General features: G+C 41.0%; 1 protein-coding gene across 2 annotated transcripts in view; it reads right to left on the bottom strand.

Annotated features, from left to right (window-relative positions):
• Ptprg (protein tyrosine phosphatase receptor type G) overlaps nt 1-26,634 on the bottom strand; it is a 670,147-nt gene that overhangs the window by 7,657 nt on the left and 635,856 nt on the right. For both annotated transcript variants that reach the window (XM_034497422.3, XM_034497423.2), the window contains 12 exons: nt 20,899-20,995; nt 18,156-18,238; nt 17,827-17,961; nt 16,790-16,924; nt 14,945-15,117; nt 13,381-13,516; nt 12,643-12,789; nt 10,011-10,104; nt 8,990-9,066; nt 8,357-8,485; nt 2,769-2,915; nt 1,897-2,039 (listed from right to left, as the gene is read on the bottom strand). In XM_034497422.3, the coding sequence (XP_034353313.1) occupies nt 1,897-2,039; nt 2,769-2,915; nt 8,357-8,485; nt 8,990-9,066; nt 10,011-10,104; nt 12,643-12,789; nt 13,381-13,516; nt 14,945-15,117; nt 16,790-16,924; nt 17,827-17,961; nt 18,156-18,238; nt 20,899-20,995 (1,496 nt within the window). The remainder of the gene's footprint in view (nt 1-1,896; nt 2,040-2,768; nt 2,916-8,356; nt 8,486-8,989; nt 9,067-10,010; nt 10,105-12,642; nt 12,790-13,380; nt 13,517-14,944; nt 15,118-16,789; nt 16,925-17,826; nt 17,962-18,155; nt 18,239-20,898; nt 20,996-26,634) is intronic.

The raw sequence follows: 26,634 nt of genomic DNA, 5'->3' as shown, positions 1-26,634 counted from the left end.
GTATGTCTCTGTGTCTATATGTGTTTCTCTTGCTTTTTCTTTGGTTCTTTTTCTTCTCCATGTTTGTTCTGTCTATTCTAATTTGTTTTTATTTTATCACATTTTGTTGTCCTTAGATGTCTATTGGTTTTCTAAGGAGAAACAGACAGGGTATGGTCTGGATGACAGGGGAAGTAGGAAAGAACTTGGAGAAGTTGAGGGAGAGGAAAACATGATCAGAATATGACTGTATGAAAAAAATCTATTTTTAGTAAAAATAAAAAAGGGAGCATAGCTGGGGACACCATTCAGAGTTACAGGGCTGTCACTGTGAAGAAGGTAAAATTTCATTTAGAAGTCAGTAGGGTGGGGAGGAAATTCTGCTCTTCAGGGAGGGGTAGCAATATAAAATTAAAAATAAAATTAGGTTTATACTCCAGCAGGGTGTAATCTGAGTACTTGGGAGGCCAAGGCAAGAAGATAGCCATGTTGTATGGTATGGTCAGCCTGGGCTTAAGTAATGAGACCAGCCTCAAACAACAACAATGTCAAAACCTATACAAACAAACAAACAAACAAACCCAAAATCCCCAAATTCAAAATCAAGTTAAAGTGTAGGGAGTGAATGAACAGAAAGCAGGAAAGCATTTTAATTAATTAATTAAAGCACAGTCTGAAAGAGGAAGAGGAAACAGGAGCAACTGCTGTAAAAACCAGGAAGGCAGTGAGGAGCGGGGCTGGGATGGAGGTGGCTTTGAGTCTTAGGGACTTGTCTCCTGTGCCTCAATGGACTTGCTCACTCAGGGGAAGCCTGACTGGACCTCAGCGCTTGACCACTGCCATCCGGAAACCCTTAGTGTCTTTTTACAGAGAGGCCTACATTTGCATTTTACACTAGATTCCATAAATCATGTGGCTGATTCCAGCTGACACTAAATATAAACCTATCCAGGTGCTATGCAACTTTCATCCTGTGTCTGCTTTCCCAAACACAGTAAATATCATAACATTATTTTCTTGTGATTCTTAACAGTTATGACTTGTGGATGTCTCTGAAGCTGTTGGAGCAGAGACCAGTGAATTGGCATTTGTTACAGAATTTTTTTTACCAGCCTAAAGCTTTTGTTCTCAAGACCAAATTATAATAATGGCTAAACGTTTACTTACTTAGGAAATCTCAGGTATTAGGAATTAAAACAGAAAATGTACAACAGAAACCATGTCATCTACTAGTCTTGAGTGATGGTTTCATAACATGTAGCTCTGGAAATCTCTATATACTCATGACAGACAGAGAATGAACAAGGCAAATGGTCTCACTGTGATATATATTGTAATATATATGTTATAATATGTACTTATACATACATATATACACACATATATTTAAAAACTTGACTTTCTTGATCTCCTGGGAAGGCCTTGGAGATACAATCCACAGGTTTCTCAGACCACACTTTGAAAATTATTAAATGAAATTAGTTTAGTTACACAGGAAACTAGCTGTCATTATTTGGGTAAAACATACAACCATCTGAAAAGATTATGTTGCAGACATCCTGGGTAGGAACAGACTAACCTTGGAATAGAGTAGACTTGAGCAGGTGAGCACAGCATGCTGTGAATGACACATATTAAGGTTATGGTGTTCTGGTCCCCAAGAAAGAGCTGCATACTTTTTGGTGAAGAAAAGGAGTACAGTATTTTTCCCTTCTAGAACATACTCTCTAGGAACACTTGGAGCCCAGCACAATTTGACCAATTAAAACACAACTACAACCTTTTTGCACATGTATGCCCACATTTGAGGTAACATGGAACATCAAAAGCAGAGAGAAGGCAGTGTTCCCTTTGCACTTGGTGCATGAATCCTGTAAGAAAAGCACTCAAACCTAACACACAGGAGCAGATACTTACTCATCATGAACAATGGTGGGGCCATCCCGTGTTAAGGCCTCTTCCTTGATGACATTGATCAGTTCAAAGGTACTGCTTATGGGGGCATCTGGGTTAGGCCATTTGGGACACTGAAAGTGCCGAACTTCTAGGACATAGTCATCCTGCAGCCAACAAGACAGAATATTAGGTCTTCCTATAATTTATATGTCTTTAATCAAATGCCTGATGCCTGCTCCCTAGAAAGCATGTATCACCAGAAACTGAAGTGTTGGGTTGCCCAAATTACATAAGACATACCTGTTATTAAAACACACCATACTTATGAACAGTAGGATCTTTTTAATCAGGCAAACGAGTAAACCAAACCAAACTAACCAATCCAAAACACTTGTAAGGGCCATTATGGCCCACTAGCCTAACTTTGACTTACAGAAAAGGGAATAAGGGGGGGAACTGAGGTACCATTTGAATTGCTGATATCTCTTATCCTTCTCACAAGAAGGCCGTTATTATATGTGTAAATAGTGTCTATTAAAGTGTCATCTTTGTAACTCATTACAAGGCTTTTGTTTCCAATGTCAAAGCAAGCAGCCTTTCTCTCCTATGTTGAATATTATCCCATATTCATTATGGGATAATGTCTTTATCTTTAAGCCAGAAGACCTACTTGTATGCATGCTCAACCAGAGACTGTCACATCTCATCTATCCAGGTGACAAAAAGCAAATATTTGAAGGAAGGAAAAAAATGGAATGTATTTATTTAAAATTAAGTCTTATTCAAACACCGAATCCTGTCTCCAACTAGAGAAATCACTTTATTATTACTTAAAAAGATGATAAAGGGTCCAGGTTGTACAGTTGCGGGGGGGGGGGTATGGTTTACGTTACCTGTGTAGCTTCAAGGATGAAGTCATGGATGATAATCTGTTCTTCATTAGAGAGGCACAGTCTGTCTTTGCTGATAAGGGTGACAGTAAAGGCCTCACAGTTCATGGATTCTTCACGACTGGGCCAGTACACAAACTCATCTTCTGCCTTTGGGGACCAAGAAAACAAATTATTTTACAGTGTAACCAAATCTTAGTTTTTCAGTTTTCTTGCAAACTGACTCCTCAAGTTTGCATCTCGCAAGCCACTCAAGTTACCTTGTAAGTTGATTTTATAGACTTACTAACACTGCATCTAGTCATTTACAATGTTATTACAGTCAATTGTAAAATGTATGTTGACAATAACCATCTCATAGGACTTCTCTCTTGTAACCAGCCAAGCTGCTTCTCCATAGAGCATGCATTATCCCTAGTTGACAGCTGTTCTGATTTATAATAGATGTAGCAAAACCGGAGATCAGGTATAGTTATTTAGTTGTTATTTTAAAGTTGCTTTACTTTATACCTGGTTAGTAAATGAATATTTTAAAAATAATTTTTACTGTGTATTTTTGAAGTAAAATGCATATTATAAACAGTAAGGTTTAATACAGTCAACTAAATGGACATGTTATCACTTCACATTTTTTTTTTTACTTTTGTGGCAATAGCTACAATATAATTTCCATAAATGCTAAGTAGAGTACAGTTTTTTACTTACAGCTCTTAGATGGTACATGATCTCTAGACTTACTCATTTTACAGATATACCTGTGCTTTGTGTCCCTGGGCCTACTCCCTACCCCCAATTACTATCTTGTTCACCACTTATCTTGGAATTATTCCTTCTTAGTGAGGTTATAGAATGTTTTCTTCTTATGTGTGGCTTACTTAACTTAGTGTAGTGTTTTCCATTGGTGTTAAAAACTAGACCTTGTTTCTTAGGGACAGAAAATGTGCCACGTGTGTTTACTTGGTTGTTTCTACACTTTGGCTTCAGTGACAATGTCTCAGAGAACACTGAAGTGTGGAAATTTCACAGGGTGCTTATCTTATTTTGGGGGGGTGTATGTCCAGCAAAGGGTTAGTGGTGTTTTAAATTTCTTTAGAAACCTGAATACTGTTTTCCATGTGGTTGTATTAGTCAATAGTCCAATGAATAGTGAGTTTTCTTTCAATTCTTTTGTAAAGATGGGGTGTTCCTATGTGGCCCTTAAATGCTACATATGGGGTTACGGCCATGCTAGACCACACCAGCAAGAGATCTTATTCCTTCTTACCAACATTTATCATTTGTTGATTTTTTTTTTTTAAGTAATAGCCACCCTAATTGGTAGGTGGTGCTATTTTATAAGAGAAATGATAGTCACTCGGAGTACCTTTGCACATACCTGCTAATCATTTCTGTCACACTTGGAAACATTTTTGCTCACTTCTTAGAGTTCTTTATAAACTTTGGATGATAGTGGCTAGATAAGGGATTCACATCATCTGTCCTGACAAATGAGGATGCACACAGAGATGCCCATGAAGTGTCTAAGTCACACTGCTACTGAGGAGGAAAGGGCTGCACCTCTCAGGGAGGAAGCTGAGCAGAAGTAAGCAGGCCAGCTCTCACATGGGCACTTTGAACAGGTTTGGTGTCAGATTTCACGAGGGGTACCACAGAAACCATTCAGTTTTGGAACAGGCAAGGTTTACATGTTCTTCTATTTAAAGTTTAAAACTAGAAATGCAGGCTCGGCACTTGAATTCTATCCCTGAAAGTTATGGCTTCCTAAGCAAAGGTTAATGGTTGAAGACCATATGAAATAGGATTACGCTGATGTATATATCCCCTTCCTTTTTTCTAATGAGCTCATATAAGAAACTCCCGTTTGCCCGAGGCATATAGATTTTTATGAACATTTTACTGAGAATGCCTATTTACAATTGTGGAAGTCAGGAGTAATGTTCACAACAAAGAAGGCTTTTGTTTAAGCTTACACTGTTGCATTAGAAATGAGCCAGCCGTCCAATGAGACTTATCACCCTTTCAAGTTTCAATATAGATTATTGCCAAGTGCGTTCTTATTTTTAAAGCTCAGCAGAAGGGGAAGCAGATCAGCAATTGGGTTTAGTCTATACAAAAGCCTGGAACTGCCGTGAGTTTGAGTATGCTTTGTTCAGGGAAACGGAAGTATGATCCTGCAAACAGACTCAGGATATATAGTAAGATGGGCCTCAGAATGATGCAGACATTAATTTATCTAGTATTCTATCTATCCCATGCTTCATATCTCTGAGCCTTTATTTCCATAATTTAAAAACGAGAACAATATATGTCTGTATTCTCAAAATATATACTAGGAATAGTTTATGATCTAGTTAGTTTAAATAAATCAAAGGAAGGAAAAATCTACATACATTGATGTTGGCAGTAATTACTCATCTTGAAACATTAAAATAATTAAATGTACCGTCCTTCCCTCCTTCCCTTTTCCTTTTTTCCTTTTTCTTTTCCGTTTTCCTTTTCCCTTTCCTTTCTCCTTCCTTTCCTTTCTCTTCCTTTTTCCTTTCCTTTCCTTTCTTTTTCCCTTTTCCCTTTTTTTCCCTTTTTTCCCTTTTTTTCCTTTTCCCTTTTTCCTTTTCCCTTTTTCCCTTTCCCTTTTTCCCTTTCCCTTTTTCCCTTTCCCTCTTTCCCTCTTTCCCTCTTTCCCTCTTTCCCTCTTTCCCTCTTTCTTTCCCTCTTTCCCTCTTTCCCTCTTTCCCTCTTTCCCTCTTTCCCTCTTTCCCTCTTTCCCTCTTTCTTTCCCTCTTTCCCTCTTTCCCTCTTTCCCTCTTTCCCTCTTTCCCTCTTTCTTTCCCTCTTTCTTTCCCTCTTTCTCTCTTTCTCTCTTTCTCTCTTTCTCTCTTTCTCTCTTTCCCTCTTTCTTTCCCTCTTTCCCTCTTTCCCTCTTTCCCTCTTTTCCCTTTCCTTTCCTTTCCTTTCCTTTCCTTTCCTTTCCTTTTCCTTTCCTTTCCTTTCCTTTCCTTTCCTTTCCTTTCCTTTCCTTTCCTTTCCTTTCCTTTCCTTTCCTTTCCTTTCCTTTCCTTTCCTTTCCTTTCCTTTCCTTTCCTTTCCTTTCCTTTCCTTTCCTTTCCTTTCCTTTCCTTTCCTTTCCTTTCCTTTCCTTTCCTTTCCTTTCCTTTCCTTTCCTTTCCTTTCCTTTCCTTTCCTTTCCTTTCCTTTCCTTTCCTTTCCTTTCCTTTCCTTTCCTTTCCTTTCCTTTCCTTTCCTTTCCTTTCCTTTCCTTTCCTTTCCTTTCCTTTCCTTTCCTTTCCTTTCCTTTCCTTTCCTTTCCTTTCCTTTCCTTTCCTTTCCTTTCCTTTCCTTTCCTTTTGGAGGCAGAAGCTCATGTAGCTCAGGGTGGACCTGAGCTTGCCACAAAGCCAAGGATGACCTTGAACTCCTGATCCTCCTGCCCCTCCCTCCCCAAATGGCGAGATTACAGGCTATGTCACAACCAGCTTTATGTGGTACTGGGGATTAAACTCAGGGCTTCATACATGCTAGGCAAGCACTAGCAACTGAACTGCAGTCCCAGCTTCAAGAACAACTTCTTAATTCAGCTGACTTTCTGGTCACAGGTAGGTGTGTGTGCACGCACGTGGGCGCATGCACACATTCGTATATATACTGGATATGTTAAGTAGGGCCATGCCATTTTGTAAAGCTTCTCCATTTCTGTTAAACTGTGAAAAATCCCTTAACAATGGTAATTTGGTTCCTAGAAGTAAAATAATTTATCTTTCTAGATTCTTGACCATTATGCTCCCTGTACCCCAGTAATGGCCACCGAGAGACCTCTATTGACATTTGACATTCTTTAACTGACAATGCCTTGGTTAACCCTAGCAATGGCCAACTTTGCACCTCCAAAGGAAACTTTACCACCTTGCCCCACCCCTCCCCTGTGCCCTGTAACTACACCAGCCTCAACAGTAAAGCATGCAGCTTACAGAAAGCCCCTCTGCAGGGTTTTCCAACAAATACAGGCCTGCAGCATTTTAGACTGCCCACCCCATCTTTCCTTCTCACTGACACATTTATTATTATTATTATTATTATTATTATTATTATTATTATTATATACTTTTTCAGATTGTGCCTTTATGGAACAAGATGGACTTTGATTTCCTTTATAGCTGATGATAACCTCAGATTCTTGATCCTGTTGTTCCAACTTCCCAAGTTCTGGAGATTATCTAGATATGAGATGATCCAAATATAAAGGTATTGGTGATATTGTTTGTAGAATTAGGGACTCGTGACTTTTAAGTCAATTAAAAATTAGACTCTTGTATAGTTACAGTAGTAGAAACAACAAAATAATACCAGCTTTAGGCAGTCTTCTAGCCTGGCTTCAGAGGGACCTGGAGATGTTGTGTTCCACATCAGTCATGGTATTCTGTCTGGAGAACATAAATCTCCTTATTGGGTCTAATTGTCCCCTAGCTTTCCTAGACAAATGAATCCTGGGGAGAATCTTAGTGGTGGATGGCCTCTGTTAACTGACAGTAACGAAATACTAGCTCATCCGACAGAAAGCTGCTTCAGCCCTCCCATTTCCACATGCCGATCAGATCAGAGTGGGCCCCTGTTGCAAATCTGAACACCTACACTCCCGTTTTCAGCTTAAGCTTCTCAACCTTGCTGCCATTTTGTCACTGAAGCAGCCTTAGGATTCAGAAGCAGGAGCAAACTGCAACAAAGCAAAGAAGCTCCTACTGATTGGGCACGTAGTCAAATACTGTCATCCAGACTAGGCGGTTCAACCACAGGCTGTTCTTTTTTAATTAAAACTCATTAATCTGACAGTCAGAGGCAGTTCCCTATTGTTTTTTGTCTTATCTTGTAGGCACCATGACCACAGAATAACTTTTTAAGACTCAGCTAATTCTGAAATGTACATGCACTGGATATCTAAGCAAAAACATGTAATTCTGTTTTTTTTAAAAATGTGTTTATCCATCTCCTGTATAGAATCTTTAACAGAAAAGGACTGGGGGCTTAGATTCCCCTCTGCAGGATGGACCTAAATGGCTTCTCCTAGCTTCTCTCTGCTGTGGGACCTATGGAATGGGAAACATTATTAGTACCCGTTCCTATGATGTGGTGGGATGGGACACATAGGGAAAATGATTAAAAAGTTTGACTTTCAACATACAGATAACTGAGATACATATCCAAGTTTAATTATTACTGCATGCTCTTAAACAAGGCCACTTCTTCTGTTCCTCCAGCAATTAAATAAGTTAGTTCATAGAAGGTAAATATAGCTTACATACACCATAAATGTAATAAGCCACCTATCTTCTGAGAGGGGCATGCAGTGATTGAGAAGTCATTCTGGTCATATTAGGGGTTTACTACGAGGACATTTTTCAAAGCCGTTACCCAGTGCATGTGGTTGAGGAGCAGTGTAAACATCATTGGAGAATCAAGTATGGAAGCGAGAAGGTCGGCACTCATGAAAACGCCCCTCGCAGCATACACAGACCCAACAGCCCAGGGCAAGGCACTGCAGTAAATTATGTTTGTAGTCTCACGGGCTCATTAATACACAGCAGATGTGCTTTACTTACCAGGCTCTGGTTGTCTGGCAGCATGACAATGATCTGTGCATTATGATCCCAAATCATTCTCCAGAAGTCTTTCGTAGTGTGTGGCAGAGGATGCTGGGTTATAATGAACTCATTGCTTCTGTAATAGCCCTACCGTTAAAGAAAGGGAGAATTAGTGACTATGTATGTGACATTATAAGTTTGTGGAAGTAAATACATTCGTGAAACAAGGCAGCACTATTTGGCTACTCTAAAAAACAAAAATCGAGAAAAGCATTCAGTACATTTGCTAATTTTAAGTTGTACTTCTGTGAACACTGTGCAGAAAATTTTCTCTCCACATGCAATTCATTTCAAGTTACCCCTGCTGTTTTTACTTAACAGCAATTTCAACATTTATTTAAAAGCTAGATGGGTGAAATTAACAATAAAATTAATTCCTTAAGAAGCATTTGGCTTAATTTAGGTATTCTTTGCATTCCCACCCTTCAGGCTATCTTTTGTTAAAAGTTTCAAGACACAGAAATTTCTATACTTTTGATGTTACGTGTTGAGAAATTACTTCAAAAATGAAATCAGTCACAGGGGTGGTATGTACTCCTTAATCACAAATACAGCCAATTAAACTGAAAGGTGTTACCGGTTGACTCTCACCATGATGTAAGAAGCATTAATGTAATCTGTTCCTTTCATCCCGGGTAACGGTGCAAGCCCCACTCGAGCGCGCTCGGCTGTCATATGGAAAGAAACAATACCACCACATTTGCCTCATTGTTCCCAGGCACTGGCAATTCCTCCTGGGCTTTACCTGGTGAATGGCATGACTCCCTGGTTCCTTTCTAACACTTACATATTTAAACAAGCTAAAGTGTTATCCGGTAAGAAGGGTATTGAATGAAAATTTCCCTGGGTAGTTAAGACAGTGTAGGATAAAAATTTAACTGTAGGAAAAGATTTCAAAGCCTATTAGAGTAAAACATGGAGAGGTGTTTCAGATAACCTGACCCGGGTCTTCCTTTTCAACCCCTACGAGCCCTTCTCTCCATGAAGGCCTTAGAGAGCACTGACCCTTTTCAATGGAGGTAGAGCCTTCTTGTGACCAACAAATGCCTGCATTTATAAGGTATACAAAGTATCCTCTGCTAACTCCTGAGGCTGCCACAAGTCAATAGGGCCCAGATCTAGAATAATTCAATGATGCAGTTCTAATTAATCTAATTAGTCCAGATTAATCTAAGACCCAAATCTTAGTGCCACAAGAATAGTAGCATTATCATCATTTTTTAATTAATTAATTAATTAATTAAATGCACATTTGGTGTTTGGCCTACATGTATGTCTGTGTGAGGGTGTCAGATCCCCTGGAACTAGAGTTATAAACAGTTGTGAGCTGCCTTGTGCTGGGAATTGAACTTGGGTCCTCTGTAAGAGCAGTCAATGCTTTTAACCACTAAGCCATTTCTCTAACCTCACTGTTAAAGCTGAAATACTGTGGCATTTTGAGGCAAATCAAAATTGGGTTTCCTGTCAGATAGGTCACATGTCTTGCTGGCGTCCAAATTCACTACATCTTAAACTGCCTAGGCTGAACTCGGGTAAGTGCTGTGTCCTTACACAACATGCACAGTGAACTTTAGGGTTCCTCGCACACTGAGCAGTTGAGCCGATGCCTTACCCGGCACGACGGAAGAGTTCCTGTTCTTCTCCTTGTTGCACTCCTTCTGGGCACTGAAGCACTCCACACACTTTGCATTACACTGTGTGATCAGCTGAAAAAGAGCACTGCTTTTTGGTATCATTCAAAAGCACACTCACTAGTAGCTGCTTGAAACTGCAGGAATGTCTATCACCAGCCAGACTAAAACAATAAAGAGACTTTTATACCCCAAAGAATGTTCATGCTTCACTTGTGAGCCTCTGCTCAGTTGCCTGGCTTGTGTCTGTTGCCAGGCCCTAGGGGTCTGGAATGAAGGTACCATGCATGCAGCAGTTACTGAACACTGGATTTTTCGGGTGCATGAAGTCACTGCTGTTAGGGAATTTCTCTATGATTCCCTCAGTAGCATATACAATTCAGATCTACATTAAACTATTACTTAATCTAATTAAGATCTGAGCCTACATCTTGGAGATAAAGACATTGACCAATTCTCTGCACATTTCTGTGGATGGTGGGTTTCATCTTATAGCCTGTAGTGTGACTGTTCTTGTTTATGTAACTAGGCTGGGACACTTTTCTTAGTTCTGTTTTGTTTACAACTCTTTGACAGTTTCATACATGTCCAGAATATATTTTGGTCATTTTCACTCCCGTGACCCTCTTATAGTGAGTCCTTTTGGTGCTGTTGAATCTTTTCTTCTTCACAACAAATTCGCTTTGTCTCTCTGTGTGTGTGTGTGTGTGTGTGTGTGTGTAGTGGGGGTTGAGATCCGCTGAGTTTAATTAGAGTTACTCTCATAAGCATGAGTAGGAGGCTATTTCCTAGGGTATGGGCGATGTACCAGTGACTACACCACTGAAGAGAATGCCTGTGGCGTGTGTGCATGTGTGCACTGTGTGCATGACATGGTGTCATCAGCGAAAGGAGGGCAGGGTTCTGTCTCAATGAAATACATAAGAACACTATCTCCAGTTGTGTTATTACCACTGCCCTGGGCCTTAAAGGTTATTTTCAGTTACAAGTTTTTACAAATGGCTAGTGCCTTAAAAGACCCAATTGTCTGGTGTTTTCCCAATATCTGAAAAAAATGGTTTGTTTGGTAAATTCTTTTTTTTTAAAGTATACCTAAAGAAACATAGATTGAGAGTTAAGGCTTGGGAGTACCTTGTCTGTCTGTCTTTCTGTCTGTCTTCCCATTACCTATGTACCTATTAGCACATATAATTAGATATTTTAGGGACTGGAATTAAGTCTAGACGTGAGATTTATTTTAGCATGATGGTGATTTCACATGCTTTGTGCATGAAACAGGTGCACAAAATTATGTAGTATGGAAATTCTCTACATAATATCATGTTGGCAATCAGAAAGGTTTGGAGACTAAAGCATTTTGGATTTCAGATATTTAATGTAAGGATGCTCTTATTATTCTATGATCCTATTTTTTGCCTATATATAAGTAGTTTTTCATTTGTGTCAAGATGGACAAAATGAGATGACTTTTTTCACTTTTAGTTTTTATATTCAAATTTTCCCCAGACTCTGAAATCTTCAAATATAGTAGAAATGTAAAACAGGAAAATTTTGAAAAATTTTGGTACTTAATGTTTTGTGATGATCCATCTTTTACAATCAAAATAATACAGTGCCATCTATTAATTTGGAATTGGTTTTATGATCGAACTCAGTAAAATTGACTTGCTTTTTATTTCCTACCCATTTGTTATCATTTGTTTGGATGTCTCTTGTCTTCGGCTGAGATGCCAAGGAAGATCTCCACGTCTAGGGCAAGTTTTTCTGTGAGAATTTTCACTGTAATCATCCTTTCCATTTTGATGTGGAATGAGGAGATTACATACAGAACACTGTGCAAAGAACTAGAACTGAAGGCAGGAAGAGGCTGAGAAAAAGCAGCGCGCTCGGTCACAGGGAAGACAGTGTTTGAAAGCTCCAGCCAATGACGTCAGCAGTTTGCTTTCATCTACGCAAACCTTCACTGCCACTAGATTTTCTGTTCCATTAAAATAAGTGAAGCTCAGCTCCGCTCTGTAGTAATACCGTTTTACTTTCCCAGTTGCCTCTGTACTGATTTTTCAATGAAGTATATTTTGGCCACAATATGTACACAGATCGTCACGCCCCTCTCTTCCCTTTCTCTTCCTAAACAGGCTGATCTTGAACTTGTGATCCTTCTATCTAGGCCTGAATGCTGGGATTGCACACATGTGCTACTACTACTCCTGGATCAAATAACCATTATCAATAAAAGTATTATTGAATGCTTCTGAGAAAGAAAGAAAAAACAAAACATTATTCTGGGGGTCAGACAACTGACTAAATGTCTTATGTCCTTGTGGCTAGAGGATACATTCAGATACAGCCATCAGCAGCTCAAAAGAAAATGAAGCTCTGTGCCACATCTACTTGTGTATGAGCAGATACATGTGGTGAAAACCTCCCTCTGCATTGCCACATCTACTTGAATACAGAATGTATTCTGCATGTACACGTGGCCAGACCTCGCCTTCACATTACATTTAAGGAGTAAAAATAGTACCCCATTTCAGTGTCTACACGAACAAGACCCAAATTCAGGGCATCTTCTAACTTTTTGTTTTTAACTGAAGACACCATTCACAGCACTACCTTAAACTGCTTTTCCAGCCGTGTCTTTCCTCCTACTCCCGGTATGAGGATGCTGTTAACATAGCTATGCAGCTGACTTGAAGATACTTCAGTTTCCTTCCCGAGAATGGCTTCCAACAAGGCATCGTGGATGAAAATGTACTGCTCCTGAAAGGTACACAGTGATGGGCAGTGAGGGGATCTACCAGAGGACATCCACCCGCTCCTAAACTGTGGTGGACAGCGATGGGACCTGCCAGGGGACAACCACTCATTCATAGAGTTGACTGTGGATTAACACTGCTCTGAAGAGGGACTGACAGTGAATTCCTCAAGCATTCGTAGCTGGATGGTGATCACAGTATTCACTTGCTGATCCATTATAACTTATTTGGGAGTAGAGACCTGTGCTAAGTTTAGCTCTGTGTTTTCCCACCACGTCTAGACCAGGTGGTTCAGTAATAGCACACAGCTACAAACACATGTTCAGTAAAGAACTTAAGAGCCAACCTCTTCCACATGTTTAACACATATGAGAAAGACAGCATGCTTAACTCCCTGGGACAACTTGCTATAACTGTCACTGATTCCTAAGTGTCCCAGACTTTAAGACAGAGATGGAAAGCGGTGATGTAGAGAAGAGTGTGCCCCTCAGATATCTCAACTACAAATCATGTATTCCTTCAAGTCCTAAGGGAATGAATCGTTCCCTTCAGTTTGCTTTAATCTTTCTGGGCCATCGTTATGGCCACTTCTTACCTCAGTCTGGACGAGGTAGTTACGCTGTGTCCTGATATGCTTCAGGAACCCCAGGACATTAACTGTGCTTTTGTCTTTGATCTGTTGCAGCATGCTGTCTATTACAATGTAGGTGCCTGTCCTGCCCACACCAGCGCTGTAAGAGATGGAAGTACTCAGCCTGTACCATTAACCAATAGCATCCCTACCAAAATACAATGCAAATGCTCATGAACTAAGAAACAGCCCGTTCCCCAGACAGCCTACTAGAAATGACATAGGCTCTTCATAGAAATAACCTGAACACTTCCCACCATCTACACGTGAGGAAGAACACAGAATGCTTTTTTTTACTGTAGGATAATAAATCTGCCACAGCTGCCTTTTTGTCTTTCCAGTAGCTCAAACGGCATGAGGCTGGAGGTGTCTCACAGTAACCATCTTCACAGCAGAAGCAGGCAGCTGAGGCCTGGGCAGGCTGCTCTCTCTTGCCCATGGTTTTTTGGCTCTCTCACTAAATCCCTTTTGGTATAAATCTCCCAGGCTGCCACTGGCTCATGCAAAATAAAAAAAAAAAAAATAAAAAAAAATAAAATAAAAAAAAAAACCTAATGTTCTAAAAGTTATACTAAAAGGAGCATTTATTTTCTTTTGGTAGAGGAGGAGAATGGTATATCCAAAATATTCAACTTTTTGTAGTTATTTTCTTAATTCTTGTTTTAAAAGCTATCCGAGATGTGAACTATCTAGTATCACATGGCAAGCTTGTTTTTGCAGAATGCTTCCAGGAGGTTCCTCATCCAGCACAGTACCCAGGCTGATTGACAGATGGATTTCCACTGCTGGGTGCAGAATGGATTAGAAGGTAAGACTTAAGGCTGTAAACAAAGGCCACATCTCAGCTCCCACAAATGTCTTAATTTGTGAAACATAAAAGCAGTCCCACAGAAGTGCTCAGAAAATGCTAAGCAGTCATGCAACAGTAGCTACAGAATAAATAACTTGAACACTAAAGCAGGGGACAAGCCATGGAGGCAATCATAGGTAAAACATAGCAAAGGCAGTTAAGTTGTTTCAGTTAGTTCAGAGACAATACCAATTCTTTCAAGAGTTTTTGTAAGAGCTAGTTTATATAGCACATAAAAGTTAGAAATGGAAAGAACCGTTTTATACCTGCCATTGTTATTGTTATTATTATTATTTATTGTTATTTAGAGGCATCCCTCAGAAAGTCCATTTAGAGAACGATTAGAATCTCTGTCATGGAATTCTTGTCTATGTTCAAATTTTATTAGGCTGAGCCCACAATTCCCCTATAGCAGTAGGGACCTTACTTAGTAAGACCATTTCATAAAAACTAGATAATCAGTCAATTTTTTTTCCCAAAGCTACAGATTTCTTGTTTTCCTTTTTTTCAAATGAAGTTTTTACCCCACAGAAGTGACGTTATTCGTAATCGCACCAAGCTTACCCTGGTTCTCAGAGAGGACTTGAGCCATGGGAATTCTCTCTGTGTTATGAGCACAGGCAGAGTTCACAATGCTCAAATCCTCCAGTCGTTTTTCCCTCCGCATGCTGACCCTACCTGCAGTGCACCAACACAGGACCCATGTCTGGCATGCGGGCTGCGGATGACCTCCTCACAAAGGTCAGGACTGGGAGGGCGTACTCAGGAACTCCCATGTCAGGCCACTGTGTGTAGTGATACTGGATCACCGTCCTCTCATTCTGACGACCCTTGGGGTTTCCCTTCTGGCCCTGTGGAAATGTGTAAAAAGGCACCTTGAACCCCTAGGGTTAGCAAAATGGTTAATAGTACAAAAGTACCAGGAAACACAACCTCGGATCTCATTCTTTAAACTATTGTTTGGGGCTGAATTATTTCCTGTTTGTGATCAACTTACATGTTGTCACATGGTAACATCCTCATCTCTCAAAAGAGAAAAATAAAATCATTCCAACAATGAACATTTAACACCAGGGCTTTGGACTAAGTCTCCCACAAGGTCTCCCCTTCCTGACTTGCTATCCTCCTGGGCGCTTGCTTTCATCCGCCATCCTGGCCATCCTTGTTTCTTCTCCACCACTCCCCTGGACCATCCCTAGCAGGGTTCCTTACTGCCCACCATGCATTCCACAGAAGGACGAGCTGTGAGGTAAGCCTGAAGTAAGCCTGAAGCTCTAGAGTCAGGGCCACACCTTGCTCTGTCTCTCACATGACTGTTTACAGACTGGCTTCCATTCCAGAGCCAACTTTTACAGTTTCGCTGACCCAACCTATGCATCGGCCACACAGAACACCTACTGTGTTCTCTCACTCAAGCTATTTCCAAGAAAGGCAACTGGGCCCCTGCGAGTACTCGAGGGACTCCTATGAGCTCTGTGGATTTTAGAATGATTACTGGTTAGCCAGAAGCATCCAGAAGCTGAATATTACAGAACACTTGGTGCTGCTGACTTAGAACAGTGTGGCTAATGCTAGTCATAGCTGTATGGGGAAGGGCTGTTAGCCTGAGGGTATAGGGGAGCCTTAGAGCTGAGTAAGTGTGGGGTTTCCTTTTGGCTATGTAAAGACCAAGTAGCCCTGCTTCAGACAACTGCCAGACTCAAGGCTGTCCTAAGTGTACTTTCTCACTGAGCCACTATTTAGATCCCAAATACTGCTGTGGTGACTCTTGTTGTGACAGGGGATTCCAGTGTGGTGTGGGGCAGGGGAGTGTAGAAACTGATATAACTTGAAAGCAGCATTTCTACATTGTGAGTCTTGGGCTACCACTTGTTTATAAAATAAAATGTTATGGTTAAGTCACATGACAAAACATCATCTCAGACACCATGGTCACTTGTGTTCACTATCCATTTCTAAAAGAGGGTCCATTTTATATAACAGCCACTTCCCATTCTTACTGAAAAGGAGAATATGAAATTTCAATAACTATCTTGTAGGGCCAAAAGTCCTTGGGATACTCTGGGAAACACGGCATTAAAGCTATCAAACGACAAAATTCACAAACAGACACCACTGTATGTGCTGTGTTCCTCAGACAACACTTAGGAAGCCAGGTTCATGGAGAGGAAAGAAGCCAATCAGGCTACCTAACTGGTCTCTTACACTTTGCCAATGCCTTTCACGGGATGCACACATATCGGGCAAAATGTTTTGGGGCTGGATAGTTCAGTTGGCAGAGCCCTGGGTTCTATTCCTAGCACCGTATGAACCTGGTATGGTAGTTCAGGCCTGAAATCCAGCACACAAGTGGTGCATATGGCAGGACTAACTCAACAATCTTAGATATGCAGCCAGTCAGGGGCCAGCCTGAGCTCTACGAGACCTTATCTCAAACAAACTCAAGTTGTAGAAAATGTTCTAAAAGCTTGGGTCTGCCTTCACTGTGGAGTACTCGTCCCGGCTCGCCCACCGCGCACGCACCTTCTTCACTTTTGTATTTCTGACTGAAAAACGACGAACAGTGTAGCAGGCGTGTACTTTTGTGCTCTTCAGTGTGACAATAATGTTCCCGTACTCCTCAGTGTTCTCTGTCGGCCAATACTGATCACACTTTCTCTGCAAAGAGGGAAAAGGCAGCATTTTCACACAACAGGATTAAGACACAGATATTATTGCCTATAGAAAAGAACTAAAAAACAAAACAAAACAAAACAAAACAAAACAAAAAAAGGCATGGGCTGAAGTGCTTAAAGGCTGTGTGGCCTCCGCAGAAGTTCATGACTTGGGATAAGTCTGCAAACATGATCTGAGAAATGGGTGAGTACTTATGATCAACACACACACAGAGAGAGAGAGAGAGAGAGAGAGAGAGAGAGAGAGAGAGAGAGAGAGAGAGAGAGACCCCTAAGAAGGAACCCTACACAACATCTGGCCAGAATATGTTATAAAACAGTTTTAAGCACTATTTAGGCTGGTTTGCCAAAGTCTACCTGGGAATCTCTGTGGTACATCTGAGGTCACTGCCAGCAAAGTGGGGATTCCATAGATAGTGAACCTGAAGTGCAGCCTTTATTCAGCCTAAATCAGCACCATCTCCAGAAGTTACAAATACAGCTCATTCTGCTACTCTTCACGGTGGTCAGTGGGGTTTGCCTCTGCTTTCCCCTCAGTTTCCTCCTTACACCACATTTCCCAGTGACCCCGATTGTTGCTGTCTGTCTCCTATTCCTGTATGTTGTTCTTCCTTTGAGTCTGTTTCTCACCTCAGGTATGACAGTCTCTAAAAACCTCCACACTAAAGGATGCATTCACTTTCCTCGATGCATGCCCTAACACACGCCTGTGTTACCATATTTAATTTTTCACTTGGGACTCCTCTGCTGTTTCAGAGAACACAAACCCACAAGGAGAGAACACATCCTTGTGTTTGCACCTGGTTGGCTTCCTTCCCTACAGTGAGCAGGTGCTTAGCTCACATTCATTCACAAAACACAGACAGTGAGGCAAGAGGCTCCTACCCTTCCTTTCTCCACGAGGTTCGTGATCATGATGATGATTCCTGTATTTTGTTCCCAAATCATCCTCCAGAAGTCTTCAAAGGTGGACTTTAAGGGTCCCTGGGTGGCAATGTAGGCTTTCGCTTTGTTGTAGCCCTTCAAAGATGACACCGCACAAAGTGAGATCAAAGTTTTAGCACAGCAGATGGGTTAATAATTCAGGCACCCTCCACACCGAACAGGCCATGTTCTCAGTGACATTTCTGTGTGTGTGCTGTTAAAATACACCCAACCACTTCTGCTGCAGTGTTTCATTTTCTAAAACACGTTTAAGAACATTTCTGACTTACATCGACGTAGTTTGCATTAATGTAGTCGCTGTGCTTAGAGTCCTTTCCTGGTAAAGGTCTTAACTTCACCCTACTGTGATCATCTACAGAGAAGAAAAGACAAAAACAAAAACGTGATTAAAAACAGCAGCGGCAGCGGCATCCTTAACTCAAGGTGACCTGGTCCCAAGACAAGTAGCTACCAAGGACAGCTTCAGAGCCATCCCAACACTGCTCAGCTGTTGCTACTCCAGAGAGGTCCCAAGGAGTGGAATCGTGGCTTTTACTAGTTCTTATAAAACTGCTAGAAATTATGCAATCCTCCAAAATTTCATTTTCTATTTCAAAACCAGACTCAAAGGCTTTGATTATCTACTCCTTCCCTCCTAGTGCTATAAATGGGGGGGGGGGGCGGGGAGGAATGAGAACATAAACATGAATAAGAATTCATGAGTTAGGATGGGTAAGGATGTTGGGAAGAGTTGAGGGAGGAGAAAGAATATGATCAAAATATACTGTATGAAAAAAATTTAAATAATGTTTTTATAAGGTGATTTTCTATGATGCCCATGTCTGTAGACCATTTCCCTGCCCTATAAGGATGGATTCCAGCCACTTTCCCAGAACCAAATAATTGGAAAGAACCAGAGCTTTCCCTATATCGTGATTCTGGCACACTCAGGATCTGGGTGTACCAGTTTATGTGACAATGCTTTGGTGTCCTTTGGTATATAAAGTCATGAACAAAGCGGGAGATGAACATGACAGGTAATATGCACAGAATAGGAGTGGCTACAAGAACCTAGCTCTCTGAGAAGCAGAGATGACAATGATCTTTCAGCAAAACACTTCCAGCTGGGTATAATGGTGGCACATTTAATCATGAGGGCAGAAGCAGGCAGATCTTTGTGAGTTCAAAACCAGCCTAGGTAACATAGCAAGTTCTAAACTAGGCATGATTACAGAGAGGGGCTCTGTCCCAATAAAAGACATGATTCCTGTATAAATTATGCACTGACTTTTTGTCCCATTTTACATGTACTTTCTGGTTGTTGTGTGGAAAGAAGGATGTACACGTACCCTTCCCAGACTCATGGTAAGAAGGCATGTCTATGGACAAAGGCTCACATTCAAAGGATGAGAACCCCTGATTGGGTCAGCCAACAAATACTGGTCACCCTGATCCACCCAACGCCTAGAAGGGAAAGAAAAGACTTTTCCTTTTCACCTTCTCTTTACCCACTCATACAAATGAAACCAATGATACTCAAAACCAACTTGTTCTTGACAAATAAAATGATCTCTATTCATACACAATATGATCTAATATGCAGAAGCCCAAGTAGAATTCACAAGAATTCTACTTTAGAATGGATGGGCCAGATAGAGCTGCATGAACTATAACCAACATATAAAAATCACCTGTACTTCTTTACACTGAACATTTTTATTTGCAACAAGCATCAGAAAGAATGAAGTGAGGGTGGGTGGAGGGGTTCCATAGTGGCTGAAAGCACTTTCTGCCTTTGCAGAAGACTGGAGTTTCATTCTAAGTATCCGCAAGGCAGCTAACACCTGTCTGTGACTTCAGTTCTAAGAGCATCTGATGCTCTCTTGTGGTCTCTGTGGGCACTTCATGTACATGGTGCACAGACATCCATGCAGGGAAAATACCCATGCTCATAAATAAATCTCAGAAAACAATAACACAGGAATATTTTTCCCAAAAGAAGCAAATGCTTATACAATGCAAGTTTAAACCACAGTTGAAAGAAACAAGACCTAAGTAGGAAGACACCTACCTCTACAGCCCAAAGGCAGTATTGAAATGGCAGTGGTTCTGGATTTAATCTCACATTCAGCACAATCCTTGTCGGAACCCTGGCTCAGTATTGTGTAGTAAAAATCTAGTTGGTGCTAAAATTCATATGGAAATGCAAAAGGCTAAACCAGTGTGAACAGGAGAATCTTAGTTTCCAATTTCAAACTTTGCCACAAAGCTGCCAATAATTACAGCAGTGTGGTGCTGGCAAGAGAACCCACACAGACATCGGAAATAAAATCCAGGATCAGGAGTAACTCATTACCTTACAGTATGATGGCTGTCAATGAAAGTGCTAAGCCAGTTCAATGAGGGAGAATTCTTTAAATCTTAAGCCATAGTAAGTAGATACAGAACACAAAAAACAATTAATCCTGATGGATCAAAGACCTAAAGAAGAATGCTAAACCCACAAAACTCTAAGGACAAAAACATAAGAGTAAACTTGGCATGGTCTTCCTTTCTAAGATATGATCTTAAAAACCAGCACCAACAATAAACAGGTTAGGTTAGATGCTGACAGGCTTTTGAAGAGTTGTTTTAGAGGACACCATTAAAAAATAACAAGGAACAAGCAGAATGTAGGGAACCCCACAATATATAAAGTTCAATGGTAAAGAGATAAAATTCAGCTAAGAAAATGTGGAAGAGTTAAAGATGAGAGAAGACTTTTTCCCAAGAATATGTACAGATGGTCAGTGAGCACATAACAAAGTACCACACAATCCTGGCCATCCAGGTGATCATTAGGGACATGCATCCGTCAGCTCCCACTTCATCCTATCACACAGGCAGAAAATGCCCTCACATTGCATAGACCCCGTGATAAACTAGCTTTCAGTTTTCAGCCTTTCTCAGCACTCTGGTTCTGTCTGGCTTTTTATGCAGCATGAAGACTTAATTTTCCTTACAGTGGAAGATAATCTAAAGGTTATTACTCACATGCTAAAATGTTGATGTATCTGTTTTTGTGCTTGTTGTCTGGATGATTGGAATGTTCTGCAGTGATGTTCATATCAGATGTACAGCGCTGGACTTCCTGATGAAGAAAAACAAGGTTTTAAACACAGGAGAAATCAATAGAAACTGCCACCATGCATCATGCAATATGCTATAAGCACAGCTACATACATGATAGTAGTTCTCTAAGACCACACTGTAGCTGAAGAATGCTCAGGGCCTAGTGCCAAGGAAGCTAGAGTGTATCTTAATGCACACATTAATCCATTTGTTGAAATGAACAGACCTAGAGCACTACCAATCATATAAGGTGCAGCACATTACACAGAGGACAAAAATTAATATTGCCATTTTATAGGGACCCTGAGATTCATTATGCAATCCTGTAAAACAGGATGTCCTTTGTTTTGGAAACAACTTCATAAACGCATGCTTTCCACGATCTCGACTGCATGACAAGGTCCTGTGGAGTGACTGGCCTAGTCTGTCTAAGTATACTGGTATTATGGTGAAATCACCTAGCATTGCAGTTCTCATTGTCTGGCGTCATCTTACACGGTATGACTCCTCCCTCCTGTATGCACACACTCATACCTACAGATACAGCTATAGAGAGCCAGAGGTGAAGGGTCTACTCAGCCCCGCCAGGGCCATTGTTTCCTCTAACTCAGTCAGGTCTGAGCACTGCTGTAACCATAGCAGGCATGGGGATAATGTGAATTTGGCTTCATTCATTCACTTTTGACCTAGTATTTGGGTGGTACCAAACAATATCTCCTTTAGAGTCTGAGTTACAAAAGAATCTCTTTTTAAATAAATCATAGTCTATAAGAAAAAAAGACTGTTAGCCAAATGTGATCAACAGAGAAGAGGACTGAGGAAAAAAATATGGGAATAAAAATAGAGGAACCGAGGGAGGCTTAAAATAGGACATGGCAATTCACTGGAGTCTTACAGGATGCACGGGAACGTCCAAGAGGGACAATACACCAGGATTTGCAATGTGCTTGTAGACTGCCTGGCCTCGTTTCACAGACAGAACTCCACAAGCTAAAAAGTCTGTTTGAAATAACAGTCATGTTTAGCCCAACTAATTCTCTTGACTGGCTCAGATACAGTTGGCCTTGATTAACTGTTTGTGAACTCTAGTTTTAGTCAACTGAACTTTCATTAGAAACACAGTGGTGTCAGGAGCAAGACTGCTCCACTACCCCAGCCCCAGATATAAACATCTATTGGCCCAATATAAGGTGGCTGAAAAGCCAGATTCCTGTGCCCTGAATGTGCCCAACACAAAGAGATACCAAACTAACCAATAAGGAAGTCATTAGCAGTGAGTAGCTGCTGCTATGACTAGGAACAACATCAGAAGATCGCCAGGGGAATGTTTGACATATGGCAGACAATTTAGTTCCACAAAGCAGCTCCTTATAGCATCTATGCAGTTAACAGCAGGATGAACACTGATCGTCTTAGAGAACCACAAAGTACTTCCTAAGGAGGAGCCCTTTGTCCACAAAAAGCATCTCTGAGGTAAAATAACGAGATATAAAGGGTTGTGATCTTTTCAAGGGAGCCATATTATTGAGTCTCCAATACCTGGAAGCCTATATGCAGTTTTTCATAACTGTGGATCATCCCAGCTACCACTAAAGAAAAGACCCCATAGGCATCAATGTGATCTATCTCTTCGGGAGTGTTTAGTGATTCTCACCAGTTTCTTACCCCTACTGAGTGGGATAGATTCTGTTATCTTCTGTTCTATTCTAGTGTATGACTCAGTTTTGTAAACAGTGGCTTAAAGAGCCATAGGGTTGCCTTTGGCTCTTTTTTCTAAAATGAAAAAAAAAAAAAAAAGTGTAAGTACAAGATCGAGAGTCTACTATCTCAACACTGGCCAAAACACAGCAACAACAATTCTACTTGAGAACACTGGGACTTGCTTTCTGGAACTGCTTTAAAAAGCTTGAGGGCAGTTTAAGGCAAAACATTTCACAAATGGCTTTGCATCCTAAATATCATTACTCTCTACAAAAATCCCAGAGACAAGTCAACACCCTGCTGCTGCTCTGGGAAGGCCGTCCTTTTTGGCAGGTACCCTTTAAGGCAGAGATGGTCAGACATTTCATACTAAGAGATCATAGCCTTGAGTTCTTTGGTTTGAGATTCATTGTCTATTGATTTTTTCCTTCTCTCCCCTGTTCTATGATCTGACTACCCCAGCCATGGACAGAGCTGGGCCTCTGTTACAATAGACTGAAATTGACTAGGGTTGCCTTTGTAAAGCCATCATTAAAGGCAGCCAATCAAATAGTGTTTTGTTTTCTAAAACCCCTGGTCTGAGGTGTTCTCTCTATTGCCTGTTTCCAATTATGTGAACGACATAAAGAATCATAAGTAATCCTAGGTCTGCTTTTATTAGAACTCGTGGGTTTGACTAAGGCCTTTAGATTTTGTTTTTTGAATAATAATGTCACCTGTGACTCCTTGCAGTGTGGCCTGGCTGATTCAGATGCTAATATCGTGTGATCCTGGAGTGGCTGTTCTCTATCAGAATTGGTATTTTAAAATGAATGTGATTTTAATAGATAGTACAGCCTTTTAAAGTGACCCTGGCTGATGGTGTATGTATAGGGAACTATTTAGTTAGCACTTTGATGAGAATTTTAAGGTTAAGCTTGTTTGTATTTTATTGTCTATATAACAAATCTAGAATTCTAAAAGTAGATATTCTGGATATTGATAGATACACGCCCACAGGGAGGGCCAAGAGAAAAGAGTGGGCTTAAAAAGAAAAAAAAATAAAGTTAATAATAAGACATGGAAATACTATCATTTGCTATTGGCAGAATTCTTGGGAGATGTACTGGGTTCAATCTCCTTCTGCTTGAAGTTGTTGTGGGGAGAGGCCACCTAGAGGGCATGGAAAGGCCTGCTAGTCTACCGTTCTGTGGCACCATTCAAACAAATACTACCTACATATCTTTCAGATAACCCAACAAAGAACTCTGGAAGAAAATCCTTTAGACCTGGCGTGTTAAGGGGACTAACCTACAGACAGTGCAGTGCATTATTAGGTCATGACTAGTCCAGAGCTGTTACAATCCAACAGGAAGCTGGTCCTCAACAGAGATTTGCTAAGCTGTGCCTTTACCATCTTGTCCTTGGCCATTACAACTGACTTTCTTCCAATGCAGGAACCTGAAGAATTCCTTTAGCACCCTTTCAGACTCTTATCATCTATCAGCGCCTGTTCTCATCTCAGCATTAAATCTGTGCTCTTCAGAACGGTGGCATGGTTCCCCACAGGCCTTTACCACCATTCATTGTTCCACCCCCACTATTCAAACCCATGGTCTTTGCCCCCGGCAGCTGCCTGTTCTACTGTTCCACAGCTCGTCTAGAAAATAAAATTCCTTTCAGGCACAAAGTCATAGAGTTTAATAAGATTGCCCAACTCCTTTTATAAAAGGCTTTACTTAAACAGTTACTTTTCTTGATAAGGATTTAAAACACATTTCTAAGCCAGGTGGTAGTGACACACACCTTTAATCCCAGTACTAGGGAGGCAGAGGTAGGTGGATCTCTGAGTTTGAGGCCAGCCTGGTCTGTACAGTGAATTCCAAGAGAGCCAGAGCTATACAGAAAAATCCCGTTTTGAGAAACCAAACCAAATCCAACCCAACCTAGCCCAACCCAACCCAACAAACAAACAAACAAACAAACAAACAAACACTTGAACACTTGTTTCTTTAACATTCAAGACCAAATGCACAGTCTGCCATATGTTCAGAAGCTCCTCCAGGGTCAGCTTCTGTCACCCCTCAGTCTTCGTGGAGTATGACATCTCTTTCCAGGGATTTCCACATCAGTAGCAGTCACTGAAGTCTCCATTTGTGACACAAAACCATGGGGCCACTAGTCCCTCAGTGCATGGGCTCAGGTGGAAAAGCTTTATGTTCTTGACAAGATGAACCACCAGTCCACATTTAGCTCAGTAGTTAATTGGAGCAGAGTCCATCCCCAAAGGATTATGGCAAGGGCCATGGACCTCTGGCCTCATCTCCATGTCCAGCCTTTAAACTTCTGATACCTCTAACCCCCATGTATTAGCCAGTGCTGTACTTTAAGAAGCCTTCCACATTATGATTGTGGGGGGCAGGGGAAGAGGTTTCTGATATTAAAACAAAAACAAAATTAAGCCACTCTGGGAAAGGCACTCTCCAGGAAGTCCAGTGAATGAATCAGTTCAGGTAGCCAGGAGAAAGGAACCGGGATACACTAGCCTAAGATGAGACACACAGACTGGAGAATCTTTGAGAGGTGTAATGTCCCCAGCTTTGGAGACTGTTCACAATTTATCTGGCAAAGATGAGACACTGGGTTTCAGTTTTACCTCTAGACAAAGACACAAGGTTACTCAAATGGGCTGTTCCCAGCCCCCTCCCCAGCAACAGCATCCTTAAAATATGACAGTTACTCACTTCATTTTTTTTTTTTTAATCCCAAGATTTAAAAACCAGAGAAGACAAAGAGAGCCAGCGCTGAAATAGCCAGTCAAAACCCACAGGGCCTCACAACTGGAGAGCCTCGTGAAGTGCTAGAGCTCTGGTTTGTTTTAGCCCATTTCTTTGTCATTTCTCTCTGGTCTCCGCCCAGCACCACCAAAAGGAACTGTGTAGGGCAAGGATTCTAATTCATCTCTGTATCTTGCACATAGACAAGGATTAGTTGATAGTCACTTATTGTAACTTGCCTCACTAACTCCAAGCATGAGGGGTTATTCTTACAAAGATCAGTGATTTGATAATGAGAGGCTTCTGTTTAGATGTTGAGTAGGATTTCTGTAAGCCACATTTGCATCTAAAAAGGTTTTTATAACAGAAAGATCATGTACTTCTTACCTACACATGTAGGAGAGGCCACAAAACACCTCCATCCTTACCTTCTTATGTAGGAGGGGGCCCCCCCCAACACCCCCATCCTTACCTTCTTATGTAGGAGGGGCCCCCCAACACCTCCATCCTTACCTTCTTATGTAGGAAGGGGCCCCCAACACCTCCATTCTTACCTATACATGTAGGAGCCTCCCCCCCCCCCCAACACCTCCATCTCATTGTATTTTTTGCCAAGGCACAGATTCATGACAGTCAAGCACACCCTTGTGTATGTTTCTTGACTCCAGCTCATTACAGGTCATGACTTTCACAAGTCTGGAAGCTACTGGGGATCACCAAATGGCTTGGACTTTGACAGCAAAGGTCTCAATCCCCTGCTGCTGCCATTTCAAAACCTGACCACCTAATATCTTGGTTTTCTTATGGATAAAGTTTTTTCAACTTTACAATGAGGTCATTGAGAAATGAGATCAAAGAAATGAGTGCTGTAATACACTGCAGTTAGCAATACACTGCGCTAAGGAAGCGCTGGCCATGGTTGTTCCTCATAGTGAAGGGAAATCTGCTGCTGAGCTTATACTCTCTGACCATAATGGGTTCATTCTAATTACTTATTTCTTCTCCCTATTACACAAAATCTCTTTTTTGGCCCTTCCTGACATGGTCAGCTACTACCTCTGTGTATAAAATAGCCTTACTCTCTCACATGGCTTCTTACTACCTTTCCCTTTTAGCAAGGTTACTAAAATAGAAAATGTGTTTGTTTAAAAATCCTTCAAAGTTTTGGTAAATTTTAAAGGTCACAGTATATCGGGTCTCA

The sequence above is a fragment of the Arvicanthis niloticus genome, chromosome 3 (genome assembly GCF_011762505.2).
Source record: "Arvicanthis niloticus isolate mArvNil1 chromosome 3, mArvNil1.pat.X, whole genome shotgun sequence".
Classification (NCBI taxonomy): Eukaryota; Metazoa; Chordata; class Mammalia; order Rodentia; family Muridae; genus Arvicanthis; species Arvicanthis niloticus.
Note: the sequence above shows the minus strand (reverse complement) of the source record. Positions and strands in the feature narration are given on the sequence as shown.